We start from the raw sequence: 15,622 nt of genomic DNA, 5'->3' as shown, positions 1-15,622 counted from the left end.
GTTTCTCTTTAGACCTATTAAATTATCAAACAAATAAGCCAGTAGCTTTTCAATTTGTAGCTTGAGGAATAGATCATTAAAAAATTGACTGATGGTAATTGAGCTTCATAAAAGAGCATGAGACCCCAAAACTAAGAAGAAGAAAACAGGCAGCAAACAAGCAAAGTTAAGCAAAGAGTAGGGACACCCGAAGCTTGTGTGGCCTCAGCTCCTGACAGGCACACACATCCAAGAAGGAACTCATGACTGCAGCCTGGCGTGCTAACTCTAGAGGCTGCTGAGGGGGAAGGAAGAGGCCTGTGTTTGGCTGCCAAGGTCTTCCCGCAGTGAAATAACTGAAGTGAGGGAAACAGCAGCGATGAACAGGGACGACTGGAAGATACAATGACTGACGAATAAAGAGGAGAGAGTGTAGAGGGGACACCAAGAAACATGGAAGCCAACAGCATGTACACTTAAGTCGTGGGGCAGGCAGGACGTCAACAACCCCTATAAGAAGTTCAAATGAAGACATGTTCACCTGACTCTGAAAAACTGGGAGTGGGCAGGCAAGTGGCAAAGCAGAATTAAGCAAACTCAACTGTCTCCTATTGTTTCTAAGACCCTCCGCTGAAGAGATGTTTACTAAACTCTTAGGCAAACACACAGTCCATCAACGCTTCTGTGTATCTCTCTATGGAACGCAATCAAGCACAGTGCCGAGAACAACTCAACATACTTGTACGGTTTCTGAGGTAAGATGCTGATCCGAGTCTTGTCGAGTATTTTCTTTAGCTTGTTTCTCCCTCCCACAGTGTTGGCTTTACTTTTCTTGTTGACTTTTTCAAGACCGATCACCTGCTCCACGTCGACGGCAAGGTCTGGTATGGAGTAGCGGCTGGCCTTCTTGATGTCTCCGATTTTAGGGAGGTGAGGGGCACCGTTTCTTTTCTCTTCAGATAATCTTGTCAGAAGTTCTTTAAATACTAAAATGGAAACAGCACAAGATATCAGTCACAAAAACGGAAACGATACTGGGCTAATGGTGGTGTCTGCAAATACAGAAGGAGCACAGACTAGCTCTAAAAACTAAAACACTATAGAAACACTAGTCTCTATCCAAACGAGTCTAAGAAAGGAAGACACCCTTCCATCTGTGAGGTGACTGTATTCTTCAACAGAAGACAGGTGATGGGTCAATACCTGGTCCTCAAGTTGATACATTTTTATCTAAATGTAATTATATACTTACAAAAAGAATTCTGTATTATGTACTTTAGCATGGACCTAGAAATACTAGAATCCTTACTGGCTTACTATTTATAGAAATTACTTCTTCTGGGATTAAGATCTAAATGTAAAAACAAAACAAAAGCAAAAGCAAAAGCAGTCTTCGTTTGCAGAATACTTACCAAATAAGTTGGTTTTCACAGTGATGGACAGGTGTGTGTTATTTCTAAGAATTTCCATTGCCTTTGAAAGCTGGATATTTTCAAAATTTTGACCATTTACTTCTAATATCTAAAATGAAGTCATAAAATTAACGTCAGTATATCACTGACTGATTAAAAAAAAGGCTCTGAAATTCATTCCCACTTACACCCAGAGGTGAGTCCGCTCACCTGATCCCCACGCTTCAAGCCAGCTTCAGTTGCTTTGCTACCCGAGTCAACGCTGTCCACGAAGATGCCGAAGCCCTTTTCTGAGCCTCCCAGTAAGATGAAGGGCAGAGGGGCTTCCCGGGACGGCTTTGTCAGCGTCATCAACCTGCGCTTTGCTTTCGCAGCACACGCAATGTTCAACAGCCTTAGATGGCCACCCATTTTCTGCAAGAGTTCAGGGAGAGGCGCATCAACTCGGGGACAAGCAGAGGAAGATACACTTCACACTATTCATAAAAACACAAATGTTACCTCTCTTTCCAGATTATTTTCAAATTCTTCTAGAAATCGAGTCATTGCGGGATCTCCTTCGAAGTCATTGAAGTGATTATTCACCCATAGTAACACTACACGTGTCACCTACAAAAGCAATGGAGTCCAGGACGTGTTAGTTTTAGTGCTGAAGATTTAAAAATACACAACTTTAAACAATTTACCAAATAATATTGAACACAAAAATTAAAAGCCTTAAACATGGATTTTACACATGTTAAAAAATGACCTCAGGAAGTGGGGAGACGCTCAGCTGATAAAGCAGCTTGCTATGCAAGTGTGAGTTCCCAAGTTCGGATCCACAGTAAACACTTAAGAAGCTAGGTGTTGCAGTGTGTGCCTGGGCAGCAGGAGGACCCTAGGGGCTCACTGGCCAGTCAATCTAGCTCACATCAGTGAGCTCCAGATTTAGTGAGAGATCCTGTCTCAAAAAATAAGGTAGAGGATAATAGAGGAAGTTGCTTTGCCCTGGATCTCTGCACCTTTTAGAGATATTTATCCTACATTGTTCTATTTTCAAAACATATTGAAAAGAAGTCTAAGTAATAACAAATGTAATTACACCAAAATACCTTAATACAAAATTAGATAGAAAGGAAAAAGTATAAGCGGCAGACTAGACAGATAAGAAAAACAAACAGTAATAACCTAGACGGATTTGTGTGGGGAAGAGCTGTCAAGAAAGGAGCCAACACTACTATGTGCAATGTATCGCTCAGTATGGCCCTGCTGGACAGTGAGTTCAGAAGGAGGTCCCAAGGCCTCCCAAGGCCTTCAGCAGCACAGGAGGATGGACTGCTCCAGAGCCCCAGCAAACCTCTACCGTCCACCAGGTAGACACTGCCCACCACACCAGCGGCAGAGCCTGTGGCATGAAGACACTGGTTTTGTCTTACCACATTACCAAGTGAATGACACACTGCCCTTGCATTTAAAGTAAAAAGATATTACCGAGACTGAGAGCTTAGAAATCTGTAAGAATTAATATCTGCATCATTTGATTAATCCCTTTTATTTTTCTTAAAAAATATCCGTGTATTTCATTAAATTAATTTGAACATAACTGATGTTCCAGATTTTATCTTTAATAGTTGACATTTAGACACTAAAACAGAAGGCACTTCCAACCTTATCCCTGAGGCTCGGGTCATTGAACCACTCCAATAACTTCTTTCCCACTTCCATCGGGCTGGAAAGGAAAGTGCGGTATGTCAACAGGAAGTCTTCTATGAACGTTGGATCCACTACGGAATGCTCTTCCACCAAATGCATGGTCAGCCTTTCCGAGGTCCCCTGCAACCAATAAAGTCTAGTTACCAGTATGAATGGATCACTGATATGGCACCTGATTTCAAACCATTCACATCAAATAAGATAGGTCGCAAGATGGGTAACTAATCAGCTGCCATTAACCAACCAATAACTAGTAAGAGGATTTTAAGCTTGTTGGCAAAGGAAGCAGGGAGGGGAATGGATATGAACAAAGTTTAATGCCACATATTATGCAAATGCCACAATGAAAACCATTACTTTGTTTGGCAACCTAAAAAAATTAGGACAAGAAAGAAAAAAAAAGAAAGAAAGAAAGAAGTCACAAGAAACTAAACAGCAGAGCTCTCTCCCCTTTGGCAGGACCGCCTCTTTACCCTACCTTGATGACGATGTGGCCCTTCCTTGTTCCGGTCCGATCCAGTTCTCGGTGCTCCTTCACCATTACAATCTCTCCTTCCTCCTCAACTTTCTGCATGTTCTTTTCTACTTGGTTCAAAATACGGCAGTAATCTTGCTGGGCGATGCAGACAAACTAGAATAAAATGGAAGTCGTGTGTCAATGATAAAGCGCTTGCAAAAGAGCTACCTGCCTAATAACTCAGTTTTAATTATTTAATACTGACATTTCCCCTGTCTTTCTCCTACTTTCTAAATCAATGCAGGAATGAACCTTAATCAGACTTCTCTGCTTTTAATGCATTTCCCTCTTGGTTTATTTTTTTTTTAAGTTCATATTTTATTTTTTAAAAATATAACAATCTAAAAACTCAAAAGCCCTCTTTCATTTTCAGTTAGGAAACACTGGTAGAGAGGAAGACAATCCTAGGGCAAACATGGTAAAACAACTGCCATGTGGCTCTATACACTATGAACATGTCAAAAGAGGACAAAATTGGTGGTTTTGATTAGAGATTAAGACACTCAAATGTCTGTATATTGGGGTAAACATGTAACTGTGCCAATTGCTTACATGGACAACAATTTTAGTAACCATCATGCTTTGAAGAAGGTCGGAGACGAAGCCATGTACTTATTGTATTTCAGATTGCTACTTGTAGCTTGTATTACAGGTAATCCTTGCTCTTAAAAGGAAAATTTAACAGTGGGATATTATCTCACGGTAATAACTCCATGGCTCGTGCACAGGCAGAGGTCAGGGTTATGTGTGCATATGCAGGTGTGCTGTAGAAGACAAGGAGGACATGTGTGCTCCTCTATCACCCTCTACCTTACTCCACTGAAACAAGGTCTCTCAATGAATGAACCTGGGGCTTGCAGTTTTTCTGCTAGGTGGGTGGCCAGCAAGTGCCAGGGATTCTCCTGTTTCCAGACCACCTTTCTATGCTGGGGTTATAGGTACCCATGGCCACACCCAACTTATTACACGGGTGACAGAATGACAAACTCATGTCTGCACGGCAAGTGCTCTTCCACAATGAGCCAATGACCCAGCCCCTGTATGTGTGTATGTATGTATGTATGTATTATATATAACATATTAATAAATATATATTAATTCTTTGAGTTAGGATCTCACTCTGCAGAGCATGTTGCTCTCAAATTCCTTAGCATTCCAAGTGTTAAAATTAAAGATACAGGCTACCATAACCTGGATCAATTAGAAGTTTATTTTATGGCTAAAAGTACATTATAGAAATCACTTGCTACACAAAATAACCAAAGCTTGGTATGGAGACAAGAGCAGGTATTCCAGCATATAAAAACCACCATTTAGGGGCTGGAGAGATGGCTCAGTGGTTAAGAGCACTGGCTGCTCTTCCAGAGGTCCTAAGTTCAAATCCCAGCAACCACATGGTGGCTCACAACCATCTGCAATGAGATCTGGCGCCCTCCTCTGGTGTGTGGGCATACATGGAGGCAGAATGTTGTATACATAATAAAGAAATAAAAAAAAAAACCACCATTATCCTTAAAGTTTCAGTAGTTAAAACTGGAAACTTTTAGTTTTAATTTCCACTGGTTTACATAAGTGGATGTATGAAATTTCTGTTTCTCTTTTAATATGATAAAGATGAAAATGTGGTCATTACATTTACATGCATACTAGATAAAATATTCAATTATTGAAAATTATATTTTAAAGGTGTGTTCCTGAGGAGATGAGAAGAAATGTCTATTTTTCCCAGATAGGGTAACAACAACAGACCAAAGAAAGTAATTCCCTCAAATCTAGTTTAACAAAATACTGACTATATAGATTTGGGTTACTTAGAAGTATGAACGAGGGGTTACATATAGAAAGATGAGTGGCTTACCAGCTGCTACACTACTGGAGAAAAAGTTTTCTTTCCCTAGCAACAGTTACTAGCTTATGAATCTTTAAGAAGGGGTAGGGCCTTATGAGCCACTCCCAACCCACAGTCTAACATTGATGGGCCCATGATGTGGAATTCCTTACTGTATGCTGTGAATGTTTTATTACCATTGGTTAATAAAGAAGGTGTTTGTGCCAATGGTTTAGCAGAGTATAGCCAGGCCAGAAGAGCTATATAGAGAGAGTAGGAAGAGTCATAAAGACACCATGCAGTTGCTCAAGGAGACAGATGCTGGAACCTTGCCAGGTAAGCCACAGAGTTGTGGCAATTCACAGATGAACAGAAATGGGTTAATTCAAGATGTAGGAGCTAGCTATGAATACACCTAAGTCATTGGCCAAGAAAGTGTTGTAATTAATACAGTTTCTGTGTGATTATTCGGGTCTGAGCAGCCAGGAAATGAATGAGCAGTCTCTGCCTACAGACCCAGGACTTCTGTAAGTGTGAGAGAGGGCCCAAGAGGACACTAGCCCAGGACAGTGTTCCACAATGGGACAGTCAGCATTCTGGTTAATATTCACGACTACATCAATTGTCTAAAACTGTGATACTAAATATGGCACTAATAATCCTAATGAGAACAGTCATGTGACATCATGATCATGACAGAGTCATCTTAGACATTTCTCAGCTTAGTATCCTAATCATGCATACTCCCTACCCCAAAGGAGAGGGCAAACAGCTCCCTGTCTCATGTATATACATGCACATTAAAACCCTGGAGAAAACCAGGATAAGATACAATTATTATTTCTGAGCAATGCAAACCATGGATGATGTTCATTCTCTTTAACACGGTGCTCTGTATTTCAGTATGTTCAACATTGCTCAGCTAGAGAAGCAGATAATGTAGGGAGAGCCCAGTGCCTCCTCTTTCAGCTCACTAACTCTTCTACGAAGCATTTAGAAACCAAAGTTACAAATTCCAAAGCTACAGGAAATATTACCAGTTCAACCAGATTGTGAAATACAAACCAAAACAGCAATAATAACCTCATTTTTACAATGCTGACCATAATAGGTATGTGCATGTTTTTTTTAATAGGTCATACATGTTCTCTTAAAGGCATTTTCATTTCTTTTTAAAATAGAGTAACAATGTTTCCTGAATTTCTACAGAATATTAAGAAAGGTTTTTGTCTTCAAATAATCTTACATAGTCATTTTTAAATTTAGTTTTGAAAAACATAATTAAATCATTTTTCCCATTTATGTTCTAAAAATACATGGGTAAGCTAAAATAAATAGGTAGATGTATGAAGGAAAATGCTTTTTGAAGATAAATATACTAAAAATTAATCTTCACTAAAGATTAAAGGAAATTAGAATAAGTCTGATTTGAAATTCTTATTATCTAGACAGACATTTGGCATTTCTTCAGTAGCAAATTAAAATAAGATCCAAAATGAAGACAAAAATAACTTGAACTGAATTTCTAATATGGACATATAGAACTGGTTTCTAAAAAGAATGGATTTCTTTTTAGAATCTTCTTTCCTAGTTACTGAGTTTTGCATTAAGAAGTTATAAACATAGCCCTGCTCACAGTCAGTGGACAGCAGCACCCTCGGGAGACTCCAGCCCTGCCCGTTACCAAGGTGAAGCCTGGACACCCGGGCGGAGGATGGTCATGAAGGGGGAGGAATCCAAGCCTGTCCACTCCCCTGGTGAGCACAGTGCGCCTGGGAGGCTCCAGTTCCACCTGCTGTCTTGGTGAGGCCTGTATAGCCAGTATGCCCTAGCCCTGTTGCTGTCCTGCTAACGATAACAAGCTAGTGTCTACTGAACATGTAAATACTCACTTTGATAGGGTAAGCTGAGATAAAGAGTAAATCAATTCAGCCCGTGATTAGCTCCAGATGCACAATTTCCACTCAAACCACAAGCAGTGCAGAAAGCCAGGCGATCTGACTCCTACAGTAAAGCCTGCAGTGAACAACTAGATGAACCGCAACAAAAGAATTTAGAATTTTAAGCTCAAGGACCTCACAGAAGCAAACAAATTCTTAAAAGAACTCAAGAGAACCTACATAGAAACGTAAGTCAATCTACAATATGAAAGAGGAATCCAGTAAGGAGACAGAAATACAAAAACTACTGGCGATGAGAAAGTGAAAACATTAAGAAGTCAAATACAAAGCCTCTGAGTAAAGGCCGACCACCCTCTAAACCCGACGAAGTAGAAGCGTGAGAGAATCTCTACAAGGACAAAGATAAATGAAAACACATTAGAGCTTGATTTTCAAGAATTTAGGATACCATGACAAGATCAAATGTAATAGTCATGAGTATAAAAGAAGGCAATGAATTCCTTTACAAAAGCATAGAAAACATTTTTCCTAACTTGGGCAAAGAACTGTTTCTCCAGGTACAGAAACTATTCAGAACACCAGAGAAGAGCAATAAATAAATAAACCTTGCCCTCATCATGCTATGATCAATCCACCAAATACTCAGAACAAATATATGAATGTGGATATAGATACATAGCAGCAAAAAGAAAGCCAGGCCCGTCAGAGAAACAGCAGGTTTCTCCACAGAAGTTGAGAAGCCAACTGTCCATCTAGGCTATTCTACCCACCAAAGCTATCAGTGCCAACTGATGGGGAAAGGAAAACTTAGCACGATAAAAACAGGCTTTAATGAGTTAATGGCCACTGAGCGAGCTCTACAGAAGATAATGAAGGAATTCTTCAGAATGAAGAGAAAGACAAACACATCCTTGGGGCTGGAGAGGAGAATGAAGCACTCCAGGGATGTTTAGACAAGAGAAGAACAAGAAAACACTAAATGCTAAACAGTCAACAAAACGGCAGGACATAACACACACCTTCCAGCAACTCCGAATAACTATGGGTCTTAATGTCTCACCCAAAGACACAGACCAACACCATGGACTCAAAGGCAGGAGGCAACTGTTTGTTGTTTCCAGGAAACTCACCTAATTGTAAAAGATGGGAACGGTTTTAGATGGGTAAAAACATAGAAACATGAATTCCTAGCAATGGAACCAGAAAACAGGCGGGAGCTGCTATTCTCCTATCTGACAAAACAAACTTTAAACCACAACTAGGTAGAAGAGATAAAGGCCTTTCTTACCCGCTAAGGCAGCAATCCATTAAGAGGATGTTGCAATCTTAAACATAAAACTCATAGAACCTTGGACATTAATTTCACAAAACAAATACTACTTGCAGGAAGAAGTTATAGATTAACCCCAGTGAAATAAGAGGCAGATTTTTAATAAAACAGTGTCATCAATTGACAAATCACCCAGGCAGAAAATAGGCAAACATCGGAGTTAAATGAAGTCATGGGTCACAGGAATCTGACAGACAAAGGACATTCCATGCAACACTACAGCAGTCCGTGAGCATTCTCTAAAACAGGGCATACACTGCAGGACAAAGTGAGTCTTAACAAGCAGTACAGGTAAAATAACTCTATCCGATCACAATGGATAAAACTACAAATCAGAAGTGCGAGGAACTCTGGAACATTCACAATGTCGTGGAAACTAAATAACAGACGGTTGGACAACTTGTGGGTAACTGCAAAAACCAAGAAGGGAATCAGAAAGTCCTAAAAATGAATTTAAAAAAAAAAAAAACTGAAGCCTATGGGATACAGCAAAAGCTTTTCTAGGAGGGAGGTTTACACCTCTAAGTGTCTGCATTAGGAAATCAGACCTAAATAAATAACTTAATGGCACACTACAGAGCCTTGGACAAATGGTAACGGGCTAAACACAAAACCAGCAGATGGAAAGACATACTTAAGATCTAGGAAGAAATTAACAAAATAGAAACAAACAAAAACAAAACTAAAACCAACAAGATTTGGTTCTTTGACAAGATAAACAAGATATACCTGTAGCCATAGAAGACCAAATTTGGTGTAGGAGGTCCTTCTGTTTGTGTGCTGCTTTTATTGGTTAATGAATAAAGAAACTGTTTTGGCCTTTTGATAGGGCAGAACTTAGGTAAGCGGGGAAGACAGAACTGAATGCTGGGAGTAAGAAAGCAGATTCAAGATAAGCCACAGATCCTCCGCCACCACGGATGGACATTGGTTAGAATCTCTGGTAAGCCATTGCTACATGGTGATACACAGATTAATGGAGATGGGTTCAATTAATATGTAGGAGTTAGCCAATAAGAAGTTAGAGCTAATGGCCAAGCAGTGTTTTAATTAATACAGTTTCTGCTAGTTGTAAGCTAGCTGGGTGGCCAGGACAAACAAGTGGTCCCTCCTCATGTAACACTAATTAATAAAAATAAGTGAAAGAGCTATTAGAGCACATCTAAGGAAATTTAGAAAATAAACAAAATATACTTTGAAAACATAATATCGGAAAACATAAAATTGAAAAAAATCTAAAAAGAAATAATTTTTACATGTGTAAGATATACAAAAACTAGGCCAAGATGGGATGAGTGATCTAAACAGATCTATAACAAACAACCGGACTGATGGAGTAGCAGACAAAATAAAACCCACCTGATTAAGAAAAGGGCTCAGGCCCAGGTGGATTCATTGCTGAGTTCTACCAGATTTCAAGGAAGGAACAACACTTCAGCTGCTCAAACTAGTTCACGAAACACAAAAGGAAGGAACCCTATCAAACTTTTGCGCACATACCAAACCCAGACAGAGAGACAAAAAAGTTCTCAGGAGAACTCTTAGAAACCAAATTCAAAAACAGCAAAAAAAAAAAAAAAAAAAAAAATCATTCGCCATGATCGAGTCAGTATTATTTTAAATGTTCATGCATGATAGTTCAATGTACACAGATAAATAAATGTTACAAATTAAATAAAAGGACCCCAAAACTCCAATGGTCATCTGGATAGATGGAGAAGCCTTTTGACAAAGCCCTTCATGTAAAAAGACTTACTGTGGCCTTTTACGGGGGTTGGTAGTCTTACTGGTCTTTTGCTTGCTTGTATATCATGATTTCTGTTTTTAGGGGTTTGGGATTTGTGTGTGTGTGTGTGATTTTTTTCCTTTGTTTATATTCTGGCTTGTTTACTTATTTGTTTTCTAAAGAGAGAGAAAGATGGGACACAGAGTTGGGAGTGGAGAGAGGCTGGGGGGATCTGGGGGAAGCATGGGAAGAGGAAACAGTGATCAGAATACACTGTATGAAAAAATTTATTTTCAATAAAAAGTATATATTTTAAAAAAGTTCAGATAGAAGCAACAAATCTCAACATAATAAAAATTGTATATGACACACTTACAGTCAACATTACATTCAATGACAGAAAGACAAGCATCACCACTAAAATCATAGACAAGACAACAGTGCCTACTTTCTCTGATTTTTTTAATATATAGTACTGGAAGTCTTAGCTAAAGCAATAAAACAAGTAAAGCAAATCAAAGGGATATAAACAGCAAAAAAAGAAGTATCTATCTGTGATGATACAATTTTATACGTTCAGGGCCCTAAAGATTCTACTAGAAAACTACTGAGAGTAATCAACACTCTCAGTAAAATGGTAGGATACAAAATTAATAGACAGAAATGAACAAGCCTTCCTATACCAGTGGCAAACTACCCGAAAAAGAAACCTGAGAAATAATCACATTCATGGGGTCAAAAAGCAAGAAAAGAAACAAAAGCAAAAACACTAACAAATAACCCCAAACACACACAGACAAGAAAAAAAAGGACAGCTTTTAAACCTAACCAAGGATATAAAAGATCTCTCTAATGAAAACTTTTAACCAAGGAAATAGATAGAAGACCCTGAAGATGAAAAGACCTGTGCTCTTGGACTGGAAGCATTGGTGCTATGACCACCTACCAAAGGCAATCAATTTGCAGATGCACTGCAACTCCATTCAAGATTCCAGTGATGCTCTTTGCAGAAATAGACCAAGTCTTAAAACGAATGCGGAAGCCCAAGAGGTCGTGAAGCCAAGGCCATGATGAGCAATGCCTGCTAACACAGTGTTTTTGTCTACGAGGAGTCCGGTCTACGCTGTCATGCGCCTCATACCTGGCAGTCGTCCACCTTGGTCCGCATCACCCCTTTCATGTATTCTCTGTCCATGGTAGGCGACACACCGAAGCTGTTTCCCATGCACAGGATTTCTGCCTTCCCGTCTGGATAGGTCACTTCCACGGAACCGTTGAGAATCACTGACCAGGAATCCAGCTGAGCAGAAGATAGCACGTCATCGCCTGGTTTAAATGCTACAACGGTCCCAAACTAGCCTCCCGGGTCTTCTGTCTTCAAGACGGAATAAATTACCAAAAAAAATCTTAACTGCTTACCGAGCAAGCAGTAAGATGTAGCAAAACATCTACACACTTGTTAGGCCTTGCACAAGAGTATGACTATTTAAAAATTTAAATAGTCTCACCTGGCAGCGGTGGTGCACGCCTTTAATCCTAGCATTTGGGAGGCAGAGGCAGGTGGATCTCAGGGAGTTCAAGGTCAGCCTGGTCTATAGAGCTAGTTCCAGAACACAGAGTAACTCTGTCTTGAAAACCCAACATTTTGAATATTCTCAAAATGACACAGGAAAAAAAAAATTCCTCTATATATCAAAGGGAATGTAAAGAAGATAAAATGCTCATCAAAGTCTCAATAAAACATCATTTTTGTTTTGATGAGAGGCAAAAACTAAAAAGCACAACATCTTGGGATAGCAGACGACCTGAGTGGCGAAGTCCTGCTTAGCACGTGAAGGGCCCTGAGTTTGGTTCCCAGCAATGAAACCAAACCAAAGCCTCTAGTGAAAGCCTTTGTGAAATGGGAAATGGGATGGCTTTTCAATGCTATAAGTAAATGAGAGGCCATCAGTTTCCATCTATTCAAACTTATTACTGTTGAGGTTCCACAAGGCTAAACAAGAACACGGTTTCGTCAGGGTACCAATGACCCTTGAGCTTTGTAAATGGTGAAAACACCCACTGACCTCCTCTCCATCGTTTAACACGATGGTCCCAGCTCTTTCCACCACGGCAAATACCATCACGGCACAGAGCTCCCGTCGCACCGACATCGTCATGTTGGCAAAGGCAGGCAGCTGGTGCATAAACTCCAGGAGTTGTTCTGAAAAGTAAAACCATCATTTCTGCTAAAAACAAGTAGAGAAGCAAAATACCCCAGCGCACACACTGAAGGTCTTCTTCTGCCCTGGCTAGGTAATGCCATGCTATGACTAGACTCTGCATCTCAAGTCCTCTGCAGAGCTCTTCAGTACACAGTTGGCTCTGGTAATCAGGGGAGTAAAGAAGGTGGGTGGTACCCAGAGATTCTGTCGGATACGACAATCTTCTGAGAAATTTCTTTTGTTTCCTTTTGTTTTGATTTGGTTTTTCAAGAGAGGTTTCTCTGTGTAGCTTTGGAGCCTGTCCTGGAACTAGCTCTGTAGACCAGGCTGGCCTTGAACTTACAGAGATCCTCCTACTTCTGCCTTCCAAGTAATAGGATTAAAGGCATGTGCCACCACTGCCCAACTCAAAGTATATTTTACAGAAAGAATAAGTGTTCTGTCTTCTGGAATGAGCAGGCATATCTGTGCCAGATCTCATCTATATAATCTTGTGCATAGCAATAAAATAACTCTGCAATAGATGATCCACAGCAAATCACTTAAAAGGCAGGAGTAGCTACAATCGTAAATGCAAGGGCCCTCTGATTTGAAACACAGAGGGCAACGAAGAAGTCATGGTCCTCTCCTACCACATCACTGAGTATCCCTGCTCTTTTTAGAGTGTTCTTTAGCTAACACCCCTCATCCTACGGACCACACATTTTACCCCTTTCTGTCTATGGAAGTTGCTACATTTTCTTGCAAAGTCCAACAGGTATAAAAAAAATGAGACAATAAATACTTCTTAAAAAACATTTGGAGTTTAATATGTACTTAGACAATAACAGAAATCAAGCATTACTTTACATATGACTAGAAATGAAATACACTGTAAAATACCTTTTACTAGTAAATATTACTTTTAATGGGTTATGTCTTCTTTATTAAGGCTTTGCACACACTGGGCAAATACTCTACTCCTGGGCAACATCACCAGTCACCATCAGAACGACTTTAAACTGCTCTGTACAGGTATATTCATTTGCTTCTTGATAAGGGTCCTATTAAATTAATGCTTAAACCAATTAGAGAACAGAGACTAGGATTAAAAAATCCTAGTTTTTTAGAAAATGCCTGTGTCATATGTAAGAATAAAGATGATAAAAGAGAGAAGGTCTAATAATGAATATATACCATTTCTCAGATTCAGATGAAATACCAAAATCAGGCTGGAGAGACAGGAGTCAAACACATGTGTGTCCTGCTCTTATAAAAGACCTGAGCTCAGTTCCCTCCTAAGAAAAGCTGCCACGGTCCAGTAACGGAGCACCTACAAACTCATGTTCCTGGAAGAAAACTGACTATGAGAAACTCTTTTTCTTCAAAGTACTGAGACAAGGGCACACCTCCGGGGATCTTTGGGAACCCAAATGGATTTTTTTTTCTTTTTGCAGTTGTTAAAAAACATTAGCAGTTTCATCTACTCTAACTTAAATGAGCACATGCGCACACTCATCAGTCTGTCATGCCACGGCTGACTAATGGCACCAAATGAAGGTTAGCCATCGCACAGACGCACACACTGGAAAGCAGTCGGCCAGCTCTGTGTTTTTTTGTAGGAGCATGGGCAGCTCCTGCTTTCCATTAGTAATGGTATCAAATGAAGGTTAGCCATCACACAGACGCACACTGGAAAGCAAGCCAGCCAGTTCTGTGTTTATTTGTAGGAGCTTGGGCGGTCCTGCTTTCCAGGAATTCTGAGAAAGAAGGCTGTTCAGATACAAAGTAAGTACTACATTTCTAGGAACAATAGACATGTCTGTGCATACTTTTTAAATCTCTCTCACAACCACTCTCAAATTAACACATTAAAAAGAGAAGATACATCAGTCAGTTTACAAAAAAGGATAGCTTCAAACTGATCCATGTATAAGCAGTATTTAAGATTTTTTAAATGCTCATGGAAACCACTCTAGAATAAGATGGGATGTAAGAGAAGATACATCAGTCAGTTTACAGAAAAGGATAGCTTCAAACTGATCCATGTATAAGCAGTATTTAAGATTTTTTAAATGCTCATGGAAACCACTCTAGAATAAGATGGGATGTTGAACACATATACTTTTACTAAAAACTGTAATAGGTAGGTTTGTTGATAAATGTTGGCCTAGGACAAGAAGAGAGAGTGGAAACTAATTCTAGCCATTGGAAACAGATGAAGTGTCTGACCCAAGGAAGCCAAACCACATAATCACCATTCCCCTGGGTCCAAGTTTATGCCTCTTTGTAGGGGGGTTACCTGTGAAGAGAAACACTCCCTACAGGAGAGAGTGGGGGGCATCTGAGACCCAGCAGGCATACAAGTCTAGGAAACCTAAACTCAGCGTCACCAAGATTCCTCTCCAGGGTTGAGGATGCTGTAAACAACTGATGGGGGAAGAGGACTGGCCCCAAATAGCGGAGCAGAGTCTCTGCTCTGGCCAGCTTCCTGCAAGGCTTGCAGCTTTCACTAGTTGTAGCCCGTGCTAGGGTGGGTTTTCCAGGGATACGGCTGAGTACCCACGCTCCTGGAAGTAACCCTCACCAACTTTCTAAGACCAATGAAAACTCTGGTCATCAATTAGATTTTGGTGCGAGTGCTCTTGTCAGCCCAGCCCTTGCTCATTGTCCTCACAGAGCTTAGGCAATCTGTCATGGCTCCCCATGGCACAATGCAGCTTCCCTAGGCTGCAGCAGGGCAGGGCCTCATCTCCTTCTTCACCCTGAACGAGAAGGCGCCCGATACATGTGCTAAATGAATGAATGATTACCAGCACATGCCTTTCATTGCTAAATGGTTTGCAGTTCCTGTAAATGACTTTAATTAGACACATGTAATCTGAGGGGCTGGTTTTCCATTTTCCACCATATGTAAACAGCTTGACTGTCACAGTTTTTCCATAAGTATGTTTGTCTAGTTGAAAGACAGGCAAGTTCCTCACACCTCCCTATATCTAATTTCACTGATGAGTTCATTGAATTCTTCTTCAAACATGTACTGGCTTAAAG

The 15,622-nt window shown here is 40.2% G+C and overlaps 1 protein-coding gene across 6 annotated transcripts in view; it reads right to left on the bottom strand.

Moving 5' to 3' along the window:
• Rapgef2 (Rap guanine nucleotide exchange factor 2) overlaps positions 1-15,622 on the bottom strand; it is a 203,968-nt gene that overhangs the window by 26,508 nt on the left and 161,838 nt on the right. For all 6 annotated transcript variants that reach the window (XM_057756814.1, XM_057756813.1, XM_057756812.1 and 3 more), the window contains 8 exons: positions 12,455-12,591; positions 11,530-11,688; positions 3,565-3,717; positions 3,042-3,206; positions 1,893-2,000; positions 1,602-1,805; positions 1,392-1,500; positions 719-965 (listed from right to left, as the gene is read on the bottom strand). In XM_057756814.1, the coding sequence (XP_057612797.1) occupies positions 719-965; positions 1,392-1,500; positions 1,602-1,805; positions 1,893-2,000; positions 3,042-3,206; positions 3,565-3,717; positions 11,530-11,688; positions 12,455-12,591 (1,282 nt within the window). The remainder of the gene's footprint in view (positions 1-718; positions 966-1,391; positions 1,501-1,601; positions 1,806-1,892; positions 2,001-3,041; positions 3,207-3,564; positions 3,718-11,529; positions 11,689-12,454; positions 12,592-15,622) is intronic.

This window comes from Chionomys nivalis, chromosome 24, assembly GCF_950005125.1.
Source record: "Chionomys nivalis chromosome 24, mChiNiv1.1, whole genome shotgun sequence".
NCBI lineage: Eukaryota > Metazoa > Chordata > Mammalia > Rodentia > Cricetidae > Chionomys > Chionomys nivalis.
The sequence above is the reverse complement of the archived record's forward strand: the minus strand, read 5'-3'. Positions and strand labels throughout refer to the sequence as shown.